The 27,629-nt window shown below is 52.8% G+C and overlaps 1 protein-coding gene across 6 annotated transcripts in view; it reads right to left on the bottom strand.

The window, feature by feature from the left end:
• The window catches only part of ARNT2 (aryl hydrocarbon receptor nuclear translocator 2), a 209,022-nt gene that overhangs the window by 16,072 nt on the left and 165,321 nt on the right, over positions 1–27,629 (bottom strand). For 5 of the 6 annotated variants that reach the window (XM_057543556.1, XM_057543553.1, XM_057543558.1 and 2 more), the window contains 6 exons: positions 21,610–21,761; positions 12,036–12,108; positions 10,593–10,716; positions 5,332–5,431; positions 1,922–2,060; positions 1,052–1,217 (listed from right to left, as the gene is read on the bottom strand). In XM_057543556.1, coding sequence (XP_057399539.1) covers positions 1,052–1,217; positions 1,922–2,060; positions 5,332–5,431; positions 10,593–10,716; positions 12,036–12,108; positions 21,610–21,761 — 754 coding nt within the window. The remainder of the gene's footprint in view (positions 1–1,051; positions 1,218–1,921; positions 2,061–5,331; positions 5,432–10,592; positions 10,717–12,035; positions 12,109–21,609; positions 21,762–27,629) is intronic. The other variant, XM_057543554.1, reaches the window with a different exon arrangement.

Genomic DNA, 27,629 nt, shown 5'->3' with positions numbered 1-27,629 from the left:
CTCACCAAATAATCTGGCAAGAATATTTAAAGCTGAATGTGAGAACCTGCTACAAGGAAATGGGATTCACGCTGAGGGGACGGCTGAGTCCAAGGGGGATAAGGAGACAGATAAGGAGTCGGGAAATGCTGGGCCCCGAGACTCTCGAGACCTCGGGATGAGGGGGCCAGAAGTGCTGCTATTAGTGGTGGGGACGGAGAGGGCGTGAGAATAGCTGCCAACTCCAGGTATGGGCTAGGAACAAGGCACAGCTCCTTCCTAAGGCTGACACGGCTTAAGGGGAAGCTTGCAACTCAAATGGAAATTCAGATGTTTGGGCTCTGCTTCATGTTCCCTCCCCCGAGCACACTATTGGCTGTCTCTCTCCGGGGACACGGGAAGATGGGCACCAGCTCAGGCTTCTTGCCAGCCCCACGGTCCCTTCTGAGCCCCTGCCATGTGACATGGAACCCTGACCCTGGCAGACATGCTGAGGGGGTCCATTAAATACCTGCAGGGTGAGCAGTGGTAAGGGCTCCTGGGAAGTGCACCACAGGGAGTGGTTACTTAACCCTTTATGGCCTGAGGTTGTGCAAACAAAGCTAGGCAAGGTGTTCTTACGTGGGATAGGATCCCTCTTTTAATATTAAAAAGTGAACTTTACAATGTTTATTATTTACACCATTTATTTACACAATTGGTCATCCCTATAACCTATACTTCTCTAGTTTTTTGAAATAGGACTGTAGGGTTTTTGACTTGGGTGACCTAAAAGTCCTTGCCAAGGGCCATAAAGGGTTAAAATAGCATTCAGATGACATCAGCGCAAGGGAGTAGAGTCCCAGAGCCTTGAAAATGATAAAGTCAATCCACAAAGCCGAGGTCTGGGCAGCCAGTCTCTTAGGGACACGACTGGTCTCCAGAAAGATAGCCAGAGAGAAGAGGCGCTTGGAAATCTCCAGACCTGGTACCAGGATTCTGGAAGCTTGGGGCTCAGACCCCCAAACTCAGAATGTTCAGAAAGCAACTTTGCTGACACTCCCAGGCATTCCTTCCCTCCTTCCCCACCTACCGAACCCTGGAGTCCTGTTGGCAAGACTGGAGTAGGCGTTCCCGCTGGGCGAGGAGGTGGCTGGGCTGGAGAGAGGACTGTAGGAGGAGGGGTCGGCCGGGTAGGTGTGGCTCGTTCCAATCCCAAAGGGAGAAGACTGAGTCTTGCTGGACTGAGAGGGGATTGGCTACAATCAGGACGAAGCACAGAGATGGAGAGCATCAGCTGCAGGTCTCCCCGCCCCACGGCCTGGGCTGGTCACTGCCACCCGCAGTGACAGTCCCTCCCTGGGCTGACAGCGGCTCCAAAGGCCCTCCTGGGCCTGCTGGGCACAAGACCTGGGATCGGCCCACTGTGTGCCGGCCCAAGAACCACAGCACTCGGGCCCGGATCTCTGGGGCAGGTCTGGTTGAAATTCACCCCCAGGGCTACAATGATCTAGGTCCTCTGCCTTCTGCTTATGGGACCTTGGCAAGGACCCCTCAGCCCAGAGGACGGCCGTTCTCACAGTGGCTACAGAGAGCCACGTGTGTCCCAGCGTTGATGTTCTCACGCGCTCCTGGGCCAGGGAAATGCAGGTCCAGAGTGGGGGGGGCTCGCTCCTGATGGAGGGCCTCTGTGCGCCCGCCCCTCCCCCAGGTTCCCCAGGACTTCCCCGAGACTGCCGGGAGAAAAGGCTGCTGAAACCAGACTCGGTACCATTGCTGGGGACCCAGTTCCTCAAAGTACCCTTAGGGTGGCCAGTGCTCCTGGGAGCCCGGCTGTGTCTGGGGTGGTCAGCTGCAGCTCAGAGCGCTGCCCCTTCTCAGAGCTGGGATGCAAAGTAAGCACAGCCCAGCTGCTCTGCACCCTCCGGGCACCTGGGGGCAATGCCCTCACCGACACCCATACCTGTCCGGGAAAGGGCGGCCGACTCCCCGTCCACGCCACCTGACTCTGGTTTAGCTGCCGGGAGATTTGGGACATGTTCTGGCTCGTCGAGGAGGAGGACTGGATATCATTCACGCCAGGCACATGCACCACCGAAGAACTGCAAGGGAAGAAAATGCATTTGTCCTGGGGAGACGCCCCAGCTCCACGCGCCCTGCCCCGGGCCACCTCTCCCGGAGTGCACCGCTCTCTCCCACCAGGGCAGTGCATCACTGGATCGAAGGCCCTCAGGGGGAGCCCCCGGTCTTCCTTCTCTCCCCCAGGGCTCCCTCGACCCACCACTCCTGCCTCTTTTTCCCCACAGGGTCTGACCCTCACTCTCCTCTACGCAGCCCCAATCCCACCCCTCTGTGTCTCTTGCTTTCAACGGATGATTCCCAGCAAGAGAGCAGCTTCTTGGAATAAAAATCAGTCTTGGTGTTAACTTGCTCTCTGTGCTCTCGTTAATTTGTTCCTTTGGGGCACCTATAAAGCTTAAGGATTCAGGAAATAGGCCACAGGCTTTCAGAGAAAAGAGCGTGTCAGTGGAAGCCTGCTGGGTGGGGCCTGGACCTGCCCGCCCCCATACCATCGCAAACTGCTGTTTGCCTCTTTTGACCCTTCAGTGAATCTTCAGTTGAATCCAACGAGTCCTTAGTAGACACCCACTGTGTGTGTCACCCGTGCTCTCTGCCTGTCCTCCCGCAGGCTCAGTCCCTGACAGCTGTCTCTGCCCCTAGGCCTGCGTTGGCTGCACTGCTAGACACGGCTTCTGTGAGGTTTTCCCAGTTCCACCAATTATACAACAAGCTCATTAAAGATAAGGAGACGGGGGAAGACTTGCGTTTCGTTTCAGGCTCTTCCTCCTGCCTCCCCAGGGCCAGCTCCGCACAGGCAGAGTGCTGGGCGCCCACGAGCGAATCACGTGGGGAGAAGGGGGCTAATCACGGAAGGCCTGGGTGGAGGTGGGTTTTCAGCCAGGTTTTAAAGAAAGGAAGGTTACAGACCAGTAAAGAAGACCGGGTACCGTTTCACTAATTGTATTACAATATGTTTTCCATGCTATCCGGTCCCTCTTAAAACAGGGACAACTCAAAGATGATAAGACATTCCCACACTAACCATGATCAAGGGGAACTTCATTACCAACCTCCTGAAAGCACTTCCTCACTCAACACAGGACTCGTTTCCCATCCTCCCTCCTGATGAATGTGTGAGCTCAGAGGGCCTTTTCTCATCACGGTTCTCTGTGGCAGGGTGGCCCTCGGTGCCCTCACAGCACTGATTGGAGAGCTGGCAGTAGCCTCGTGGGTCCTAGGAAAGGTGCCCTGGCTAACGTATGCACAGGGCCCACAGGACCACAGCAGGACTTGGGCTGGGGACATACTTAGGGATGTGCTGCCACAGTTGTGCTGTTCTGCTGCGGGCTCAGGGTCGTTCATCCCATAGCCCTTCCCACTCAAACCAGCTCAGGCCCTGCAGATTTACAGGAAACTGCCCATCCCACAGGCGCAAAGCCTCACGCGTTCTTTGATTAATTAATCCACTCATTCTATAGACCAGGATCTAGTGAGTGCCTCCCCAGTGCCAGGCTCCACACGGGGGCTGGTGTCCCCCCTGGACTCCTTCCTTACACAGCCGTCCAGACACCAGCCTGCCTTCCCTTCTCGGTAACAGCCCTCCACCCCGCCCCGCTCTTCTGCTTCTGTGACGACAGTCCACACAGGCACAGCACCTCCAGCTGGACCGTCTCACTCCTCCACTGCGCCCCCCGCACCCCTGCCACCCTGAACTTTCTCCAGGACTCTGCTTCCTCAAGTCCCTCTTCTCCCACAAGTCATCAGTGATGGAGTCCAAACTCCCGGGCGTGGTATTCAAGGCCTCCGAGGTCTCATTCCGTTTCTCCCAGACTCGAGGCCTCCCCATCTCTCCTGCTTCCCAGGCTCTGCTCACCACATCCCCGATGGCTGGGTGCCCGCCCTGGCAGCAGGTGGCCACCTGACTTTTGCTTCTGGGCCGCCCTCCCGCCCCCTGCCATGCTGCCTCGGGCTGTCCCTCCTCACCTCTGGCCTCTGCTCCGTCCCTGCTGCCCTCTGTCCAGACGGCAGGGGGGTAGTGGGGGAGCAGCAAGTGTTACGAGGACTCGACGAACACGGGCCTGGCCTGGCACACAGCCTGGCACGGAACTACAACTGGTCACCGTGTGCCGAGTGCATGAGTAACCCAGCAGCAGGGCAGAAGTCTGGAGCCTCGGCCAGCGCTCAGCAGAGCGGGGTGACCGGCGGTGATGATGGCTCAGGAGCAGCTCACCGGGGGTTGTTGTCTTGTCCTCCTGTCCCCAGACCACAGAGTCGCTGCCTGTGGCCAGGGTTCCCCAGAGACTCAGAACAGGCTGCAATCCAGCGAGGCCCAGCTGCAGGGCTGGTCAGAGCCACCCTGAGATTTCAGAGGCTGCTGTTCCAGGGCACAGCTGCTGAGCGACCTGCTGCTTCCCCAGGAGGTCTGTCCATGGACCAGTGTGGAAGCATGAGCCTCATCCCCTTCGAGAGGGCAGTCCTGGCCCGGATCTCTCCCTGCGGTGGCTGGTCCCACCTGCCCAGTCTTGATCCCTGCCTGCATCTCATCTGGAAACTCAGCTCTGGCCAAGTCAGCCAGAGGTTGGGTGTAAGAGGGGCCCCGTCCTCCTGGGCATGCATCTGAGATGCTTCTGCTAGTGAGTCTGGGGGCATCTGATGCTCACTTGGGTACCCACACCCCCTCCCTGAACGCTGCGGGTCTCTCCTCTAGCCATTCTCCCCAGCCCGTGCTCCTGTTTCCCCGGCAGGCAGTGGAGCCAGGCCTTGCCTCTGGTGGTGTTGTCACAGCTTCCTCTGTGACCTACAAGAGGCCCCTGATGCTAAGAACCAAGCTGTGGGAAGGCCAGACATCCTGCTTGTACCTCCCATGAGTGGCCCTTTAGGCTGAGACCCCAGGCACGATGGGCCAAGTTGTCCTCTCCCCCTTGGAGTTGGCCATGGCCTCAGAACCAGGGAACAGGGCACTTTCTGCTGCCTTGTCAGGTGTCCCCAGCTCTGCCCCATCTGGGTCCTGGCTAGAGGCCACCTCACTCCCTTCTCCCCGGCAGGCACCGCTACACGACGCAGTGGCTGGCACCTTTCACAGCCGAGATAAAGTAACCGACACCGTGCATTTACGGTGACTCAACTAGGGCTCACAGGGCAGAACCTGAGACACCGGACTCCTCAGCCTGGCCCGGGCATGTGGATGTGTAAGCACGAAGTGAGGTCTGTAGTATTTGTTGCACACAGAGCCAAGCTCTGAGACCCAGGGCTTCACTGGGTAGGGGGGCGTCTTCCTGCCCTCTTGCCCCGCTGCCCGCCCCCGCCAGGTACCTGAAGGCCTTTCCCGAGTGTCCCGGGGGAAATGGGCTTCCTTGGGAGTAGATCTGCTGAGTTCCTGCTGCAGAAGCTGAGCTCATCATCTTCTTCTCCGCTGGGAAAAGCAGAGCAAGGGTCACATTTGAGGAGTTCCTGCCCTACAGACCCCAGGGCAGGGAGCCCTGAGCACAGATGCAGGGGTGGCGTGCACAAGCGGGAGGGCACAGGCCCCGGGCAGCCCATCCCACCCGCATGCAGCCTGCCCCGCCTTGATCGCCGCAGCTGCTCTTGAGGGCCCCCGGCTGTTCCCTGAAGCCTCAGCTGGGCCACATGCTGTAAGGCAGGCTCTTTTCCAGAGAGTCGGGAAGATGAAAAGAACTAAAGAGGGTTCTTCCTCAGACAGTATTTTACGGAGTTCTTCTCACCTGGGGTGGGTGTGATGCCTCTCATTTTTTTTTTTTTTCAGGATTTTTTTGATGTGGACCATTTTTTAAAAAAAGTCTTTATTGAATTTGTTACAATATTGCTTCTGTGTTATGTTTTGGTTTCTTGGCCGCAAGGCATGTGGGATTTTTTATTATTATTATTATTATATGTTTGTGCTTTTTTGGGGGGGCGGCACTGGGTCTTCGTTGCTGCGCGCGGGCTTTCTCTAGTTGCGGTGAGCGGGGGCTACTCTTCGTTGCGGTGCGCAGGCTTCTCATTGGGGTGGCTTCTCTTGTTGCGGAGCACGGGCTCTAGGCGCGCAGGCTCAGTTGTTCTGCGGCATGTGGGATCTTCCCGGACCAGGGATCGAACCCGTGTCCCCTGAACTGGCAGGCGGATTCTTAACCACTGGACCACAAGGGAAGTCTGCCATGTGGGATCTTAGCTCCCCGACCAGGGATCGAACCTGTACCCCCTGCACTGGAAGGTGAAGATCTAACCACTGGACCGCTAAGGAATTCCCGATACCTCTCATCTTATGCGTGAGAAGGTGCAGAGCCATGGTTAGGAGGACAGGCTCTAACGTCCAGCTCTGCCCTGTTTATCTGGCGTGTGGCCTTGGACATGTTATTTAACCTCCTCCTGTCTCCGTTTCCCCGAGTGAAAGATGGTGATAATAATGGTAGCTTCCTCATAGGGCTGTGGTGGGAATTCAATGAGTTAGCATAAGTTAAGTGCTTAGAACAGGGGCCAGTATCAGAGCCAACAGCATTTAAATGTTCGCTATCACTTGCTAGTGTGGAAACTGAGGCTCAGTTTGTCCAAGCTCACGAGCCAGTGAAGGAGGACTCAGGGCTTGAATCCAAGTCCAGCACTCCTCCCACTGGCCCAGAACCCTGCCTGACCCCGCTGCCCTAACCCAGCAGGTGCTCCAGCTAACCTGGAGCAGCCCCGACCTGTGTTCTTTACCCTTCCACGAGGGTTTCTTTGAGAGGCCAAGCTCCTCATACAAATGAAAACACTCAGGCCCAGCCAAGTTGCGTAATAGTGGATGCTCTTCTGCCACCACGGAGTGCTAAGTAGAAAACTCAGCTCAGCAGTCTCTCCCACAGAGAGAGGCTGAAGAAATGGGCTCAAATCCCAGCTGGGCTGTTAGACCTTAACACGAGGAAGAGGGTGGTAGTTTGAGAAGCAGCAGTGGGAACGGGAGCCTTCTCACTCCCTCTGGTAATTGAGGGGTCCAGGGCTCTCCGAAGCACCCTCCCAATTTCCCTAGAATCCCAAAATCCCTACGCATCTTATTCCTATAGACCCTAACATCCCTGCTTGCAACAAGATCTTGGAATAAAGGATATAAAGGTGAGTTACATGGCAATTATTTTGTGCCTGGACAAACCCCACGTCTGCACCTGTCTCTGGCTTGTTGGTGGGGGGACGGGTGGAGCGGGTGGACCCTCCATTGAGTGGGCGTGAGAAGTGATGGACGCTCAGGCTTACGGGCTTGGGGCCCAGAGAGCTGGCTTCAGGGGCCATGTGACAAATCGCCCACACGTGTCAACAAACCTCTGTGACGTTTTGAGAAACCGGAGGCACTGAGCAGTTTTCCTGGTCCATTTTCTTTTGCTGCAGTGATGGGGTGCTCGTTGGGAAATCCTTACAGGAGGGAAAGAGATCAGACTCTTGGGTGTGTATTTCTAACCCAATCATAAGGCCTTGGATCTTGGAGAGAAAGAGATGAGGCTAAACGTTGCATGAGTTAGGAAGACTTCTGGACTTCTCTTGACTATAAACAAGCCACTTTTTCTCATGTATTTAAGGTTTTTTGGTGGTTGGTTAAATAAGAAACATTTTTTTTCTAAATGCTCCAGGACATCTGTGGGGTACAAAATTACATCTATCTATCTATCTATAACTTAATATATACATACATAAAATTATTCAGTCTTCTATATCTTTATTATTTTGATCTACATGATTTGCTAGAGATGAGGAAAGGCATATTGAAATCTTCTGCTATAATCTGGCTTTGTCAGGATCTCTTGTGTTTCAAACTATTTTTGGATTTCACATTTCATTGTTCATGGCATTTATAACTTCATTTTAGGTTCCGTCTTTTACCTGTATACAATAAGCTTCTTTCTCTGCTTTCCTCCTTGGTTTTGGAAGGCATCATCACCACCCGCTCTTTCCGGCTACATAGTTTCATTTCATCTTGTTTTGGTTATATCATATTTTGGCACCATACTATTCAAGAATTATCAATCAGAAGCCCTTGGGCATCAACTTATTTCATTACTCGTGCTATTCATATTTTCTTGCTATCTCTATTTTTCTCCTGAGTGTTTTGCAAGTTGCTAAAAATTTCCTTGTCTTTTCTTGGAAGTGGTTTGGAGGCGAGACCTCTTTCCTTCCATCTTTCTTTTTTTTTTTTTCCCATCCATTAGTGGTTATGTTTAAAAATACTTGAAGTTATATGTCAGAGATAAAATAGTATAGACTGATGAGAAATTTCTGTTTCTAGTCCCCTGATCCAAAGTATGTATCTTTGCTGAATTGACTCTGGTTTTTATTTATTTTTAAATATCTTTTTTATCTTCTAACAATGTTATATTAATTCCAGGTGTCTGTCACTAGTTTCACTTTTTCATCGCTACTTCTTTTCCAACCTATCACTTTCATTCTTGTGTTCCATATTTTGATCCATTTCACAAAAAGCACAATCTTCTGCAAGTAATTTTTTCCCAGGAAGTATAAGTAGATGGTGCATGTCCGAGAAGGTCTTTCTGTGGCTTTTTCATATAGGAAAGCAGCTTGGTTGGTAGAAATACTTTTGGATTACATATTTTCCTTCCCTTCTTTTTCCTTTTCTGTTAATTTTTTTTTTCTATTTTGTCATCTTTATGGGAAAAGGTCTATGTTTGTATAATATTAAAATTTCAAATGGGTTTCCCAGAAATGCTGTGGGTATCTGACCAAATATTTCAGGCTTATCTGAGAGGAAGGGGAACTTTTGCTATTGTTCCCTCTTGCTGGATGAAATGATGTTTCTCTATAAAAGTCGCGGAAATACCGCTGCGGGCGGGCGGCACATCTGGATGGCCGCTGGGAACCACCAGAGGGGAGCCTCCCTGTCATGCTAACAGGTCTGTTCTCTGCTGGCAGCTGGGTACCTGCTGCTTTCGGTTCAGGCAGCTCCAGCGCGCTCCCTACTTTCCTAGCATCTGGTTCACAGCCACGTGGGCACAAGGGCTGGGGTCTTCCACTACAGGTGCTGGCAGCAGGAGGCCTGAGATCTGCTCTCTCCCAGCTGCCCGGGGCCTCTCTGTCCTCCCTGTGGCCCGTGCTGACCCCAGTTCCTCAGTCCTAGGAGGACGCTAATGGGGGGGGTCCCTTCCCATGACCGCGTTTCCCACGCTTCCATGGCATGAGTCGGCCGGTTTCTCCCTTCAGCTGATCCTGATTACACTGTATCTCACAGATCACATGAAAATGGAATCTTTTCCCTGAATTTTGGAATGGACAAAGACATTTCCAAGTTTTATATGTTGCTGATCTTGGCGGCAGTCTGAGCGGGCGAGGGAGGCAGCTGCCCACGTGGGTTCCACGTGACACCTGAACTTTGAACGGCACCATTTTCTTTTTTAAAAAAATTTCTTATACCGTTTTATTTTTTATTATTTATTTATTTTTGGCCGCCCCTCGCAGCATGTGGGATCTTAGCTCTCCGACCAGGGATTGAACCTGAGCCCCCTGCAGTGGAGGCACAGAATCTTAACCACTGAACCGCCAGGGAAGTCCCAAGGATGGCCCCATTTTCTCTAACTTTAGTGCTAACACAGGTGAGCACCCCAGGGACCACCGTGAAGGGTGACCCGTGGAACACCCACACAATGGAACACTACGCAGGCGGCAAATACGATTCAGACCATTCAATAATCCAGAAAGATGTTCATAATAAATTGTCATGTGAAAAAGTAAGCTACCAAACAGCAGGAGCTCGACTTTGTATATAAAAAGATTTCATATGTGTAGAAAAAGACAAAAAGGACAACCTTTAAAAAGTTAAAAAAGATTAAATCTGGGTGGTAGGATACTGGATAATTTTTATTTTCCTTTTTACTGCATATTTTTATTTTAAAATGCGGTCCTCCCTGCATTAGAGATTAAGTTGAGATTCTTTTTTTTCAATAAATTTATTTATTTTTGGCTGTGTTGGGTCTTCGTTGCTGCGTGCGGGCTTTCTCTAGTTGCGGCGGGCAAGGGCTACTCCTGTTGCGGTGCTTGGGCTTCTCATTGCGGTGGCTTCTCTTGTTGCAGAGCATGGGCTCTAGGTGCGCGGGCTTCAGTAGTTGTGGCACATGGGCTCAGTAGTTGTGGCTCACGGGCTCTAGAGCGCAGGTTCAGTAATTGTGGCGCACGGGCTTAGTTGTTTCACAGCATGTGGGATCTTCCCGGACCAGGGCTCGAACCCGTGCCCCCTGCATCGGCAGGCGGATTCTTAACCACTGCACCACCAGGGAAGTCCCAAGAGACTTTTTTTTTTCAATAGGGACATGTCTTTGTCTTGATAAAACTAAATTCTACCATGATTAATAGAGCTCATTTATTCCAATTCCTCAAATTTTGAAGATGAGATGTCAGAGGCCCCAGGTTGGTTGCCCCAGGTAACGGGTAAATGAGAGGCGAGGCCAGGAGTAGAGAGGATCCACTGGGACCCCTGTATTTGGTGCTACTTTTCTACCCTGTAGAAGTCGCTGTAAATTCACCCTCAAGGGTGGCTGCCTCCAGATGGCTGGATAGCGACTGTAAACCCCGCAATCTCACCGCCTCAGCATCCTCTGGAAACTTACATGCACTGATTCCTGCAAACATCTCGGCAAACCGCGGATCTCTTTCCTGGGAAAAGATTGAGTCTGCCTTTTCCACAGACTTCCCGGCCTCGTGAACCCCGGCTGGTAGGTTGGAGACAGGAACCTGTTTGCACATGAAAACACAAGAGCATCCTGCGTGTAAGGTGCAGAACAGACGCTCCCAGCGGTCACCTGTTTGCCTCCACCAGATCCCCCTCCCTCAGAACGGCTGGCATTTCAGCCTTCGGTGTTGTGTAGGGCAGGAGCTTTTCTGTACATGAAAGCCAAGAACAGATGGGCGGGGGTGTGAACGAGAGGTCACAGAAAGGTCACTGGAGTCCCACTGATCACTTGGAGAGAGATAAATAAAAATAATCAACCTAGTCTAAATATCGGGAAAAGCGAACATAAAGTTTAATTGGAGAGAGAGGCCAAATACCAACACAAGCTGCGTTTTCTCTATGGCCAGAAGCAGTGAGAAGAGGAGGGGGATGAGGGGAGGGAGGGGGGCCTGGGGAGATGGAGAAGGAAAGGGGACAGGGCAGTGAAGTGGGAGACACAGGCTGTGACCGGACAAGTGTGCTGAGAACAGAGGGGCTCAGACTAAAGGCGGGAGAAGCAGCGAGGAGGCTGCAGGGCTGACACAGTTCAAAGCCGTGCGGGCTTAGGGTTAGGGTTAGGGTTACTTCCCACACAGCCTCTGCATCTCAGTACCAGTGAGTCCCCTACATACGAACGAGTTCCGTTCCGAGAGCGTGTTCGTAAGTCCAATTTGTTCGTAAGTCCAACAAAGTTAGCCTAGGTCCCCAGCTAACACAATCGGCTCTATAGTACTGTACTGTAATAGGTTTATCATACTTTTCACACAAATGCTACATAAAAAACAAACAAAACATAAAGACCTTTTTAATCTTACAGTACAGTACCTTGAAAAGTACAGTAGTACCAGCTACATCACTGTTGCTTTTACGCTTGCTTCCAGACATCCTGGGCTTGAAATAAAGATACTGTACTACTGTACTCTCTACAGTACTGTACAGTAAAGTACACAAAAGCACAGTCACTTGTAGAGGACGCACGCATGTGACCATGTACGCCAGACGCGTGAGCTAACTTCCGTGACTGGACGTGCGAACGCACGTTCGCATCTTTGAAAGCTCGCAGCTTGAAGGTTCGTATGTAGGGCACTTACTGTGCTGGCTGACCGCGGCTCCTAGCGCTTCCTGTTTTACACTCTTCATGGCTCGGCTCGGCTCTGCATGGAAGAGTCACAGCCGACCCCCCCCCCCGCCCCGCTCCGGGGACCAAAATGCTTTTTGCAGGGTGGGTAGAGGGAGAGACAGCACCTCTTGAGCGGAGGGGCTCAAGCTAAGGATTGGATTTAGTCCGCAGTCCTTCGGTTGGAGACAGTTCCAACTGGGAAAGCGTTTTCCAGAAATTCACCTGCGGTAAGTCGTAGGATGACAACCCGTCTCTCTGGTGCACCTCCAGTTCCGCCTGCTGCTGCTGAAGCTGCCTGGGAAACAAGGAGTCAGCAGTCACGAAGAACAGAAGTGGCGCTGACGGGGCAGAGCCACAAATGTCCCCGCTCCCCAGGGGCACGGAGAGCAACGCCCGATGGATCTCTAAACTGTTCTCAGTTATGACTGATTTCATTATTTTTATGTCCCAAATCAAGACCCCAAGCCTTGTCTTTTCAGTGTAGGCTGCCAATATTTAGGAAATAAGTTTTGATTTATGACTTCATTTTATGCAGGGTAAAAGACACCAACACTAAAAGAGAAAAAAAATTTAAGGCAAAATTCAGAAAAGCCCAACGATGCTGTTGGCTTCAGCCAACCCTTGCTTCCCTGTAAGCTGGTAGGAGGTGACATCATCCCATCCAAGTCTCACGCTAAATTTTCACAGCGGTTACTTTACCCCACATTAAAATTAAGAGATGGAAGTCGAAAGAGGCCAAGCGGTTGTCCCAGTTGGCTGACCAGCAAGTGGCTGTGACACGACAGAGCCAGGATCTGACCTCACGTGTCTGACCCGGCTTGCTCTGCTCTCTGCATGGTACCGGGATGCTTGGGAAAGGAAAAGACTCCTTAGAGGGAATGGCTGCTTGACGTTTTAAAGTATGGAAACTGGGTTACTTTCAAGGCACAGTGAGTCCTGCAGCTCAGAGCCTAAAAAAGGGGCAGGATGGCCCTTAAACACCAACAAGGATGTCAGGCAAAAACTTACTGGCAAATTACTGACAAAGATCAGTCCCCCACCCTTGCCCGTGCATCAGTTTAAAGGACATGAACAGACCATTCAAGCATAAACAAACATGTAATATGCAATATGTATACATATAACATGTATATACATATAACAAGCAAGTAATTAGGAGAATATTTTCACCACTAAACTAAGCAAAATAAGTGCAAATTAAAATAACCTCGAAGTATAATTTTTCACCTACTAAGTTGGTAAAAACATGCTTAGTGTGGTGGCTTGGTGTTGAACCCACTCTGCTCACACTCTGTAGGAGAAGCGTGTGTGGACGCAATCTTCTTGGAAAGCAGTACGGCGACCACATTAGGAGGTACGGCCAGGGTCGCACCCTTCCCTTCCAGGTGGTCCCCCTGCTGCTGGAGTTTCTGCTAAGGAAATGATTCAGGGGCAGGAAACAAGAGCTATCCACACAAAGCTGGCTATAATAGGGGAGTGGCTTTGTAAACTACGTATATTAATTTGCTAAGGAAATACTCCACCGTCATCAACAGTGGCCACTGTGAAGACTATCTGGAAACGCCAGAAGGTGTGATAAGAGTGTGTGGAAAAGTTCAGCACGAAATGTTATGGATGCTATGATTACGGCTACAAACGTTATGTCCTATGTGGGTGAACAAGATTTGGAACGTGGAAAAAAATATCTTAAGTGCTTGCATTAATTGGACAGATTTTCATTTTCACTATTTCAAGGCAAGAATGATCCTAGGGAGTCCCTTTGTACATCTCTGGACATCAAGCTTTTCTCATCCCTGGCCACGCCCTGGACAGGGAAGTAGCAGGACCCCTGGAGGGACGGCTCACAGATTCCCCCCGCCTTCACTCGGGGTGTGAGGTGCACGGAGAGCTCACTAGCACTAGACACTCCACAGGGAGGAACAGAGGGGTGGGCTGGTGTGGACCAGCTGAGTCAGGGGAGCAGGTCCCTGCAGGGGGGCCACTGCGAGCTCGCAGCGGGATAACTGCAACCTGAATCAGCAACCAAGGATCTGGGGGGCCCCCCCTCGGAGGAGCGGTGTAGTTGGGCCAGGGGGAGGGCAAAGACGCCGGCATCCACTGTGTATCCGCCCCAGCCCTCTGCTACGGCTCTGCACTCATGCAACTCACGCTAGCCTCACCGTGAGCTAACCCTCGAGGTAGGTATTTTAGAAACTCCCTTTACAAGTGGGGAAACTGAGGCCCAGAGAGGCTACCGGGCTGCAGAGACTGGATGGCGCTCTTGGAAGGGGTGATCCAAGAGGGTGTAGGGAAGGGGTTACTTGGCAGGTGTGGGACAGTGGTAAGGGAGACTCGACTTGGATACTGAAGAACCCCTGGGCTAGCAGCAGTGGGGGGGAAGCCCAACTTCCCCTGGGCCGAAGGGGCAGGCGGAGCCGGCAGGGATCAGCTGCCTGATGACGGATGCAGCCTCCGCTCACCTTCGGAGGTGGCCGGCCTCCTCTCACCCCACTGTCTGCAGCCTGTCCCTCCAACGGCCGGACAACTGGAAACTCTCTCGCTCCTGTCCACAGAGCTCAGCGTTGGCCCCTCCCGGGCACATAACAGGGCAGAGTGTGGAAACAAGGCCTCAAAGGGCAAACACAACCGCCAGGCTGGTAGGTGGTGAAGACTGAGAAAGAAGAGACTTTCTAACTCCGAGCGCAGAAGCATTCCTTTTACTGACTATTCTCAGCAACTAGGAACGGAATGAACAGAGGGGATCTGGTCCCCAGCTCCCCAGCTGGATCAGTCCCTGGTATTGATACACCATCTCCTCAGACGGGCCACTGGCCAGTCTCTGCCCGACCGCCACTGTCCTGGGGAGCGTGCTACTTTCCGAGGCAGCCTGCTCCACTTGTAGACAGAAACAATATAAAAAGTCTGTCCCCAAAACAGCCCAAATCTACCTTCCTACAACTCCCAGTTTGAGTTCCAATTCTGCCCTGGAGAAACACAAAATAACTTGAATTGTGTTTCTCAACTCTTTTTCTCAGCATTCAAAGAGATGTACGGTCCGAACATTACTCACTCCTCCAGCCTTGCCTTTCACTTGGTGCCCCTGGCGTGTGTGTCCCCTGTAAGGGAAGACATCCTAGAAAAGGACCCCAGATGGAGGACCCAGTGAATAGTTTATTTGGAACTAAGCCCGGGTGAGCCATGTCTTCAGTGAGGTGTGCTGAAATATCTACGCCAAGCTCTGTGCCAGGCACTGGACAGAGGATGATGACTCAGAACCTATGTGGTCTCTGCCCTTGGGGAGCTGACAACCTCCAGAGGAAAACAGACAAGTTGGCAAGCAACTGCAGTATGTTGAGTTAAGGCCACGACACAGGAAGAATGAGGTTCTATCTGAGCACACAGTATGTCTTCCCACCTTGGTGTGAGAGCCCAGGGAAAAGGTTAACAATAAAACCAGCATCCTGAGATTGCCCACCAGGCAGTCTAAGCCTATGCTTATAACACCAGGAAACAGGAGCACTAAAAATAATTTTCAAAAAAATGGATATTTCAAAAACATTTTAAAGAATCGATATAATCATCAGTAGAAAAATCACAACTTTCTATATTTTCTTATTCTTACTTGACAGTTTTGTTTTGTTTTATTTTGATTTACATCTTGAGGGCACCCTCATCTTTCATTTGCAGGGCCTCTAAAATCTGAGTGTAGTACCCAGAGCCAGTACTTCGCTACTGTTTTCACATCTCTGCAAAAGTCCCATTTTACAGATAAAGAAATTGAGGTTCAGCGACACAGGTCTGTGTGGTGCACACAGGACTCAAAGCCAAGTCTGTCTGGTTGCAGACCCTGCACTCTGTCCCACAGGTGTAACAAGAACCATCATGTCACGCCTCCCATTCCAGAGCTGTGGGCCCCACAAGACACCACCTTGAGCCACCAGGTGGGAGAGAAAAAAAGACCTGTGCTTTGGGATTTTTGGAGCAGTGAACTCCCCTTCTGGGCTTCTAATTTGCACAGAAGTGTGGTCAGGGCCTGAGGTGTTACGATGGGAGTTTGTTCTGAGCTCTGTTGCTCTGGGGGCTTTGAGACCACAGAAAGCAACTTTCACTGTAGAAGGAAAATAAAGTCTCAGCTAGGCTGGCAAATCCCAAGGATCCTAACCTCACTCCCCCTGTGGTCCGGACATCAGATTCTCTGTCCTGGCCTTTGGTTTCCACTTCCGTAGCCGAGTGCATGGGGAAGAAATGCTGACCTGCAGGCCGCCCCATCCTGAGAAAAGGCCAAAGGAGCTTTCTCGGCCATTTCACGGCAACGGAATAAAAATAAACCTTGGTGTGCTTGCAAATTCCAGAGAGGGAGAGACACGGCAGCTCGGCTGCAAGCTGACTGACAGTGAACGGGAGGGACCTGAGGGAACCGGGCTCCCACTGCGCCCGACCGCTGCCCCCTGCCCCCTGCCCATTAGCTGGGGGACTAGAGCTGATGACTAGAAACCAGACGCATCAAGCCCAGGCTTCCTGTCAGTGTGGCCTCCTTGCATGGGAAGGCACAGGATGTTGGGCAGATGCAGACAATTTATCTCTGATGCTCCCAGAATGGAGGTTTTTACTCAGCCTGAGTAAGTGAGCAACCAGCCATTAGGGGGGCATTCGGGGGCAGCGTGTGATCGCACCCCTGGGAGTAACCGGAATCCAGCTTGGAGCCATCTTGGGGCTGGGCAAGCTCAGCTGACCAGAGCGAGGCTAATAATACCCACCATTGATTGAGTGCCGTCTGCATGCCCATTGTGAAGGACTCTGGGTGCCTGTCAAGGGGTTTGGAACTGTTCTGATCAGGGACAGGGCGCAGTGTGAGTGTGGTTTTACAGAGATGGCGTCTGGGGCCGGATGGAAGGCAGGAGGAACCGGTCAGGAAGGAGGACGGATGCTCACCCAGGAGATGGCAAAGGCCTGGATGGGGTCATTGGAGAAGGGGCAGAGGAGGAGAAGGAGGGCCAGAGAGGACCCCAGACGGAACCTGTGGGCCCCGGTTCTCTGCCAGGTTGTCTGTTGCAGGTGGATGAGAGGGCAGGACCCAAGACAAGTCCCAGGATGGGGCTTGGCGACAGGGAGTTTCGGCCCCTTCCCCTTCTCTAAGTTCTGCAGAGACCAGGAATGACACCTTCCTTGTAGGTCTTCTTTGCTTCCTTTTACTCCCTGCTCCCACATCCTGTCAACTACCGGCCAGGTGGGCTGGGCCCGAGACAGCCATCCCTGAAGACGTGGGGATGGACGGCGGGCCCTGAGACGCCCACCGTGACTATGGGCGTGGTGGAGTTTCAAGGACACACACACACAGGCACAACACGCAGCTGTGGTTATGAAGACCCACAGTGACTTTGTAAGGGGCTGTCACACAAACAGGGCTCAGACCCAGCAGATGCAAAGGGATGCCTTCGGTCCCCGCTAAGGAAAGCACAGCGCCTGGGTTGTGCGAATGACTCCCGCACCAAGATGCCCACGGCTTGTCTACCTGAAACAGTGTCGATCACTAGACACTAAGACGTGGGCACGTTTCAAAGTTGTGCCACCGGTGTGTGAAATGGGAGTCTGTGTTTTTCTGGACTTCGTTCCATTTTCCTGCATCAACGTAACAGGAAAATAGGCAAGGGTGACAAAGAGGTCTTCTTTTCAGCAGCTTCAAATGCTAACCATTAACACTCCATTTCCCTGGGAAGTTTCTTTTGGATGCTCCTGACTGAATGCAACTGGGTCTGCAACTCCCCACCCAGCCCCGGCCCCCGCCCTGCAAGCACAGAGCATGTAAGGACCTTTCCATAACGAGTCTGCCTACTGCTGGCGACGTTTAGCCACAAATTTGAAGCAGGGCAGACAGTTCTCGTGACAGTTGTCACTGCCCTCTACTGTCCACAGTAAACATTTCCTACCATCTCTACCCACCGAAGACCTTTTGGTCCAGCAGACAACAGCTCAGGCCTCTGCTGTGAACCCATGTGCCAAGGGGCATCGTCACCCCATCTAACCTCAGTGAGCTGCCAGGAGCAATCGTCCTGAGAAGAGATGTAGGGAGACACCCCTGGGGACAGAATGTTCTGTTTTGTCAACGATGTCTGACTTCCAGGAAAATAAATCAAAACCTCTGCCTGTGATTGCTTTTAGGAGGAAGGGCTTCACTTTCCTTCCAGGCTCCGCTGCAGCGCTACCTGCTGGGGATGCTTTCTCAGAGGCCCTGTGTGGAAGCGTGGATTCTCTGTCTCCCCTGTGCTCTCACGATGGCGTTTTTACCCATCCCTCCCTCCTGCTGCCTACATCTCACGCTCTCCACGTGATGGGAGCCTTCCGGGGGGGCGGGGTGGTGGTGGTGCAGAGACCAGAACAGAGGCATCCTGAGTTTACTGGACGCCTGGCACAGTGTTCAGTGACTACCCACTGCGTTGAACTGAGTCGCAACAAGGCACGCGACCGTGATGGCTGAAGCTTGTATTCATGTTAGAAGTGAATGAATGGTGAAAAAGGTAAAACTACCAAAAACCCAAAAAAGGGGAGCTTCAGTCTGTTCTTCTGCCCTAATTCTAGAGGACTCTGCCCGGTCCCCAGCCTGGGACCACGCTCTCTACTGCAGAGGGAGGCCCGCACTTGAGCAGCTTCAGTGACAGGTGGGCTGTCCCCGCCACACCCTCAGAGGTCCTCTCACTGCAAGCCACAGACATCAGGCACCACACGCACGGCAGGCATGGGGCAGGAAGGCAGGCAGGGATGAATGGGAGAGGACAGGGACAGGATTGTAGCAGGAGGCACCTTGCACTAAGAGCCAGTCAGCAGGTTGGCATCAAGAGGGGGAACGTTCTAGGAGAGCGCCCACGGCTCGGAATGCGTGGCCGGCTTGCCCGTTTCCACGGCTTCGGGCAAGGGCAGCTGGCGGGGCTGGAGAGGGGCCGGGACAGGCGGGGGGAGCCTGCGGATGAGCTGTGGCTTGCACAGATGCCGAGCAGGTTGTTGCTCTCCCACCCACTTCAGCCTCGTCCCCCGGGGCTCCCACTGCCCGTCCCTGGCTCCAGGTCAATGAGCACACCTGTTACCTTCATCCTAGGAGCTCCTGGAGGCCAGGCCTGTGTCTCACCTCCACACCCCCCTCTGCGGAACGAAGAAGGAGCCATGGGATCCTGAGCCCTGGCCGTCTGACTCTTCCTCCTGTTTCTTGAGATTCACCATTTTCCCCAAGGCCAGGGCGGGACATAGGCCTGGCACTAGCGGGTGCCGCTCGGCTCCCTCTCTTGCCCAGGTCGGGTGAAGCGGGAGAAGCAAAAACCCCTCCATTTGACTGAGTTTACCAAGCAGTGACTAGACAAAGTCAGTTATTAAAACATAATAACATTATCTTTCTGCATACCTGGATCTACAGCTATATTTACTCCTGTTATTCTCACCACCAGCAAAGTCCTGACTAGAATATGGAGGTGTAAGAAGAATCAGAATCAAGTAAGCCAAGGGATAAGCTATAAAGAAAGAGGAGTCGGGACTTCCCTGGTGGCGCAGTGGTTAAGAATATGCCTGCCAATTCAGGGGAGTTGGGTTCGAGCCCTGGTGCGGGAAGATCCCACATGCCACAGAGCAACAAAGCCCATGCGCCACAACTACTGAGCCTGCGCTCTAGAGCCCGTGAGCCACAACTCCTGAGCCCACGTGCCCCAACTCCTGCCTGTGCTCTAGAGCCTGCAAGCCACAACTACTGAGCCCATGCGCCACAACTCCTGAGCCTGCACTCTAGAGCCTGCGAGCCACAACTGCTGAAGCCCGTGCGCCTAGAGCCCGCGCTCTGCAACAAGAAAAGCCACCGCAATGAGAAGCCCGTGCACCGCAACAAAGAGCAGCCCCTGCTCACCGCAACTAGAGAAAGCCCATGCGCGGCAACGAAGACCCAATGCAGCCCAAAATAAATAAATATATAAATTAATTTATATTAAAATAAAAAAAGAAAAAGACAAAAAGAGGAGTTGGTCAGACAGTCTGGGAAGAATGACCAGAGAGAACGAGTTATTGATGGGGTCCCTGGTGGCTGCTGGGAAAGCAAGTTAGCAGAGCTGGGTGCCACAGCCAGGCTCTCGGGGGTCAAGAGGAGATGCGTGGTGAGGGGGCTCCAGTACAGACAGGTGGCAGGGCCAGCTGGGAGGAAAGCAAGGAGGATTGGCAAGACGGGTTTTCCAAGATCAGGAAGCCATGTGCCTCGGTGAGGGCCTGGGAGGGAGGCTGTGGCGGGACTGGATGAGAACCCAGGGGCCACGGGAGACAGAGGATGCGCTGGGAGCTAGAAAGCAAATGGAGGGCTTGGCCCTGGAGGGAGAAGCCAGCAGAGCAGGAGTGGAGGGGATGGAGACAGACGCCCACGTGAACAAGGAGAGGTTCACGCGGAGGGCCCTGGCTTCTCTGTTCGCTGGAAGGCAACATGACGTGTGCAGAGTTCGAAGAAAGCGCGCACTTAGCGGATCTGGGGCAGCCCGTAGAGAACAAGCCAAGAAACCCGAGCAGCTGTGGCAGGTGGCAGAGGGCTTGCCGCCGCCTCCAGAGCATTGGTACTGACTGCTGCAGACCCCACTGCCCAGGGCTGCTACTCCACCAGGGTGATTCACACACACCGTCTACGTGCAGGATCCGAGGCGGGGGGTTCTGTTATTCTCCCCATTTTACAGATGAGCAACTGAGGCTTCAAAAGAGCAGGTGACTTGCCCAGGTGGGAGCTGGGATAGAAACCATGGTCACCTGTCCTCTGAGGGATCTTGTGTGGACCCAGATGTCAAGCTCTGTGCCTTGTGGCCCAGGAGCAGGGCCAAAGCCGAGACATTGAGGGTGCTGCCTGGAAAGGAGGCTGCTTTGTGGGACCCAGATGGGAACCCCCAAACCCAGGGAGCTGGGCTATGGCAACGGAGAGCCCTGAGGGAGGCCAGGAGGTCACGGTGAGTGCCCGGAGGCATCCGTGCCCAGGGGGCTGTTAGCAGATGAGGATGGGGAGGTGGCCAGGGTGGGAAGAGACTCCACGGACTCAGTGTGGAACCTGGGAAAGTGGAGGACGGCAGTGCACTGACCGGTACGGGGAGACACGGTGACACTTCCACCAGTCAGCTCATCTCATGCCCCTGAAGGCTGCAATTCCTCCCACACACTGGGCACAGCTTCCATGTGCTCCTGCACACCTGAACATCATTTTGCCTTTGTTCCTGTTGGTTCTCTGGACTTCCATTTCCTCGAGAGGAAGTCCAGAGAGGAGGCATGACCCTCCTGTATCTAGGAGCCGGACCTCATCTAATCCTCACGGGAACCTGAGAGGGAGGTGTTATCACCCCTTCCACACGTGAGGAATGAGGGGACACACCAGTCAAGGTCACACAGCTGGGAAGTCGGGGGGGCCAAGACAGGAGCTCGGGTCTGTGTGTTAACATGCGTGGGACACAGCGGTGGTGACGCCAGCGAAGATCTTGGGAGGACTGCGTCAGTGATCAGGCAGAAGAGAAACCACGTGTCCCGGGGGCGCCCAACCCCACGCCGCCTGCCCCGACACCCTAGCGCTGCCAAGAGGCTCAGCCTCACTCCTCTGCCCCCGGCTTCAGCAGGACCACGAAACCAAGCCAGGCGGCAGGCACACCGCGGAGGCACGAGGAAGCCCCCAGCTCTGCCCTGCAGCGAAAACAGCATAAGAAACCAGAGCACTTCGAACCGACTGTGCTGACGGAGAGGGAGGGCCATGGGGGTCATCGCTCAGAGCTGGGATCTCACACCTCAGGAGGGAATTGAGAAGGGGGTCCCGGGAGGGGAAGGTACGTACTTGACATTGGTGTTGGTGCAGATGATGTACTCGATCTCATCAGAATAGGGGTTCTGGAAGGTGAAGCTGCTGGTGCGGATTAACACCCACTCCCGGTTCTTGGTGCGGAATCGATACATGACCGACAGCACTTGGCCTTTCAGCTTCACCACCTGAGCAAACATTTGGAGAAGGAAGTCAGTGGGAGGAAGGATGGTGCCAGACAGAGGAGGGGGAGGCAGCCAGCGGGGGCTCAGGACAGGAGCATCGTAGCCAAAGACAGGCACGGAGGGAGGGTGGGGGTGGGAGAGAGCGGTCACCTGACGGGAGCCCTCTGTCCACTTCCCCCGTGAGGCAGGGCACTGCATTTAGTTTGTTCTGTCTCCACTGTGTGAGAAACCAACTAGTCAATGCCCATTTGATATCAGAACATTTCAGTGTTTACAAATCAGATCATGAAAACTCTACAAGCTGGAGGGTTTCCCTTTTTGCCTTGGCTGCCAGGGCGCTCTGAGTTTGGTGCCAGTGCTCCCGTGAAGTAAGGCTCTCACACTCAGCTATGTCGTGACATTGTATTCATGGGTTTATTTATTCATACCTCTCATTAAGAAATTCTTAAACTGTTTAACATCGTAGATTGGATTAAATATACTCTCTGGGAGAGATAAAACAAAATAACTAATTTCTATGCATTATCTATTTGTATGCATGTATCTATTATTACCCTTCTTCTTCTTCTTTTTTGGCTGTGCTGTGTGGCATGAAGGATCTTAGTTCCCTGACCAGGGATCGAACCCGTGCTCCCTGCAGTGGAAGCGTGGAGTCTTAACCACTGGACTGCCAGGGAAGTCCCTCTACGATTACTTTTATGTTGCAGTATGGTTTCCAAAATACTTCCAAATGTAAACCCTCACAAGAACTAGGTGAGGTGGTCTTTACTATTGACAGAGGATAATGCTGAGTGTCACCGAAATAAAATAAGTTGCCCAAGATCGGACAACTTTGGTGGAAAAGCTGGGACAGGAACCAAGATCTTGCTTCCAAACCACAAGTGTGTTTCAGCGGACACACGGCTGGCTTTCCTGCTCTGTGCAGACACACACGATCTATCACACACAGAAACCCGGAGATGCGGAGGCGGGCGGGCGCAGGTGCAGAAGGCGGCAGTTCTCAGGGGCAGTTCTCGGCTGAAGCGGGAACGTGAGGAGAAAGGACACAGATGGCTGGTGCGCCTGGGCCTGGCTGTGCTCATGCACCCAGGACAAAGCAAGGCAGACAGGAGCGCCCCCTCCTGGCCTTCGGGACGGGAAGGCCCCAGGAGCTGGGCAGCCGGCCGGCCCGACTGCGGACCATAGTGTGACCAGAGATGAGAATGGGGACCTGGTCCTAGGGGTCGGCGAGGCACTTGTGCTTTATTCCAGGTTGGACGTCAGTAGCCAGTCTGGGGGCAGGGACCCCCTCGGTCACCGAGTCTCCCCCACCCTCAGCCCAGGGCCTGGCACAGAGCAGGCACCTGAAGCACATTTCCTGGGCCGACCTGATGCATCTGTGGCCCCGTGCCCTGGGCTGATGCAGCCGGGGCGACCATCCTCTTTCGGTGCCACCCCTGGGGAGCAGGATGAGATGAAACCTGAGGGTGCTGGGCTCCCTTGTGGGAAAATCCACGTGATAGAGAAACCAGACCAAAAGCGCAAGGAGGGGAGACCCTTCCTGACACTTCACGTGAGGAAGCAAAGCCGTGGGGCGAGGCCAGGCCGGGCGCTCGGGGGTGCCTGCCGGCCGGCCTGCAGCCCCAACAGGAAGCTGGCCAGAGGTCAAGGCCACGTGCCCCTGAGGTCGATATTCTGAGGGGTCCTCTGCGGGACTCCTCTGAGTCTGCACAAAGCACACGGGACACAGGCAACGCCCCCGTCGTGAGACCACGTCTTCCACACTCAGAAGCTCACGGACGGAGACTTTTCATGTTTCCTCTAACCAGGATGCCTGAGATGGTGTGAAATTTTTTAACTCCATGTAACAAACACTCCCAAGGCACGGCCTGTGTGCAAGCTCAGCCCTTGGAGCTGTGGCTAAAGAGCCGAGGGAGGGAGCGCAGCCCTGCACCCGCCTCGGGGCCGACGTACAAGCATCTTGTGCATGTTACCTCACGCAGTCCTCACAGCAGTATTTTGTGTAACTGGAAACTGAGCCTCAAAGGAGTTAACTATCCTGCCAAAGCCTTATGACTGAGGAGGGGCAGAGACAGGATGGGATCCCAGGTCTACCTGACCCTGTGCCCCTTGTCTTTTCTTGAATCACTATAGCTGAGACAGAACACTTGTCCCCAAAGAGCTTCTCACCTAGCACAGGCAGGGCAGGTGCATGGGTAACTGTAACTCAGAGAGAGCAAATACCACTACAGAAACATAAGATTGAGGCAGGAGATAGATGGGCCCCAGGCTGAGCAGCTCGAGTTTTCCCCACTGTGGACAGATACTCCAAAATAGCAGGAGCGAGAGAAGAGCTTGGCCCTGCCCAGATAAGAGATAAAAAGACCACATATTCCTCATTCTCGAAGTCAAGGAGACCTTCCTGACTACACACGTGCAGAAAGGCTCCTTGGAGGTCAAAAAGGAAAGGGGAGCCACCCGTAGTAGGTGATGTCAACCTACCCGTAGGCCTCTTCACTAGAATCCACCTTGGCTAAGAGATGCGCGCACACATGGGAGGACCCTGAGATAAATCAAATACGGACTCAGAACCAGGCAAAGCAAGATGACTGGACAAAGGAAACGGGAAGAAATGCCCCATGTAAGTGACTCTCTCTCTGAGCCCGCCCGTGTGTCTATCCACACGTACTCTTTTTCCTCCTAATGAACATTTTACTTGTTTCACTACTTTCTGCCTTTGTGGGATTCTTTTCTGCAAAGCTGAAGGGCCAGGGCCGTGTCACTGGCCACCGGTCTAGCGGCTAGGATCTGGTGCTCTCACTGCCGCGACCTGACCTCAATCTCTGGCCGGGAACCGGAAGCCCTGCTTCAAGCTGCTGCAGGCCGAGGGCACCTGAGGTCAAGATCAGGTGCCACGGGTTACCAGCATGTCGAGGAGACGGCCTTTCTCAGGATCCAGAAAGGGTTCCTGGAGGGAGATGGGTTTGGGTAAAATGTTGGCAAGTGAACGCGCTGCGCCTTCTGGGGAGGGCTCTCCTGGCAGAAGGAGCAGCGTGAGCAGATGCCTGGGGGCGGGGAGACCTGAGGTGCGACGGGGGATGGGACGAGGCACGTTAAGGCAGTGTGGGTATCACAGACCAGGCCTGGAGACCAGGCTCGTATGTTCAACTGCGCCTTATTCAGGTGCGATGCTAGTGTCCTAGATCACAAAGGCCAGGCATAAACCCAGCCTCGTCCAGCTCTTCCTGAAAACAGCTTTACTCATCACCACCACCACTACTACCACCGTCACCGCTGAAGGCGTCTGAGCAGAGAGAAGAAGGAACCTGTCTCAAATCTCACTGGGTTCCACTCTTTCATCTGACTTCTAGGTCAACTGGGATCCAGAGAGGGAATCCAAGAGCAGACACCAGAGCGAACTCAGGATTCCCAGCCGACCTCACAAACCAATCTCAAAATTCCTCACAAACTCGATCCCACTCCAAGGTTTCACGTCAGGGCCATTCAAATACTTTTGTTTAAATCCAGAGTTCAAGGGCTGACTCCGAACTGACATAGCCTCCTCCGTGCTTTTGCAAAAACAAGCCACTTCGCTTTATCAACATCTGTCCCTCACCCCGACCACCGGTGGCTAGAACCCAAAGAACACAAGCGAGGGGCCTAGGCCTGGCGCTCTGCAGGACGTCCTTGTGGCTGCTGCCTGCTGCCCGCTGAGCCCTGTGACCTGGCCTGGCTGCCGGCTCTCGGGCGTGGCTGCTTTGGCTTTGCCTCCTGCCTGAGGAATGAGGTGGCTGCTCTCAGAGCGAGGGTTACTTAAGCCAGATACCAGGGTGGGATCGATGTTAAATTCCTTCTTTTCCTTTTAAAATCTCAGGGGTGCTGTCAGATGGTGAGGCCGGTGTGGGGCTTTGGTGATGGGGATGGATGCTTTGGAAGGAGGCAGGCTCCAGCCCTAGCTCTGTTATTGCCTTGCTGTGTGACTCGGGGCAGGTGACTGAACCTCTCTGAGCCCTGGTTTCCACTGCAAAAACGTGGGGATGATAATATACTGTGAAGGATTGAGGATCATACAGGATAATGTATGACAAAGGGTCTGGCTGGTTACCAACAGTGATGGGGGCGGGTCCCATCACTGTTAGAGCTTCATTTCCATATGAAAATGAAGCCAACCCAGTCCAAAGAGGACAACGCTAGACCACGCAGTTTATAATAATTTCCACATATTTAGCAAAGATGGCATAAGAGATATACTATAGCAGTGTTTATTGAATGTTTAACCATTCTGATTTCACATTTTTTCCAAACTGAAAGTCACCTGCTGTGGGTGACGATCCATTTAGACTACTTTATTAAGAGCATCCACATGCAAACGCCATAGCCAGTGGTGGAGATGATGGTGAAAAGCACAGATGTGGAGCGTGCCCACAGGAAGCTTATGTTTTAGTAGAGGAGACAGGAAAAAAAAAAAAAAAAAGGAAATCAATGGACAAAGAAAACAATTGAAAACTGGAATAGTTGCTGTGGAGGAAAAACGAGGGACTGAGAAGGAGGTTAGGGGATCTTTCTCAGCTAGGTTAGTCACTGATGGGGTCTCTGAGGTGACAGGAGTTAAAACCTAAAAGATAATAGGTGTCAGTCACGTGAAGAGTGAGGGTCAGAGGAGGCACGTGCAAAGGCCCTGAGGTGGGAGAAAGCATAATGTGTTCAAGGAACCAAAAGAAGGCCAGGGTGGCCCATGTGTAGTGAACACATGCGGATGAGACATGCAGGGCGAGGTTCCTGCAGCCGTGGTGAGTAAGGGGCTTGGACCCGCTGCTAGGTGCACGGGAAAGCCATCAGCACTTTTTAGGTAAAGATGTGGCAAAATCTAATTTACGTTTTCAGAATGGTTTGGCCTGGGACAAGAATAAAAGCAGGGAGACCAGCCAGGAAGCTGTTGCAAAAGTCAAAATGAGAGATACGGACAGGTGGCCTAGGCAAGGTCAGTAGGAGCGGAGAGGGAGAAGGGGGCGGGTTATGGGTGTCTCTTGAGGTGTAACAGGAGCACTCAATGGGCTGTGTGGAGGGAGATCAAGGGAGGAGTGAAGACTGTTTCTTGGTTTCTGGCCTTTGCAACCAGAAAGACAGTGGTGCAAGGGAGATTGCGGGCTGTGAGAAGAGAATCGAGCATTCTATGTTTGAAGGTTAATGGCCATTCGAGTGCAAGGGTTGGGTAGGTGCCTGTATATCCGCAGGCGATGGTCTGGACTGAAGTCATCCAGTCGATACAATCGCCTGGGGGGTCTGTTTCTGTTTTGTAAATAAGTTCACTTATATCATTGAAAAAAATTAGATTCCAACGATGAGTGATATCATATGGTATTTGTCCTATTTACAAAACAGAAACAGACTCACAGATTTTGAAAACAAACTTATGGTGACTAAAGGGGAAACTGTTGGGGGGGAGGGATAAATTAGGAGCTTGGGATTAACATACACACACTACTGTATATGAAATAGATAACCAATAAGAACCTACTTACTATATAGCACAGGGAACTCTACTCAGTATTCTGTAATAACCTATATAGGAAAAGAATCTGAAAAAGAATGGATACATGTATACGTATAACTGAATCACTTTGCTGTACACCTGAAACTAACACAACATTATAAATCAACTATACTCCAGTAACATTTTTTTTTAATGAAAATAAATCGCCTGGGGGATATTAGAGAGAAGGAGAGAAGGTCCCTAGGGCATCATGGCTTGGAGACGCAGGCAGAAGAGGGACGACAAAGCAGTCTGACAGGTGGAAAGAAAAAAGGAGCTGGTGATGTTTGGGAAGAACAGAGCGGAGCGTGCAGGGCGCAGGAGGGGTTACGCGATCTGCGTGCACAGGCGGCGGGTAA

The sequence above is a fragment of the Balaenoptera acutorostrata genome, chromosome 3, assembly GCF_949987535.1.
Source record: "Balaenoptera acutorostrata chromosome 3, mBalAcu1.1, whole genome shotgun sequence".
NCBI classification, from domain to species: Eukaryota; Metazoa; Chordata; class Mammalia; order Artiodactyla; family Balaenopteridae; genus Balaenoptera; species Balaenoptera acutorostrata.
This window is presented reverse-complemented; position numbering and strand designations above follow the sequence as displayed.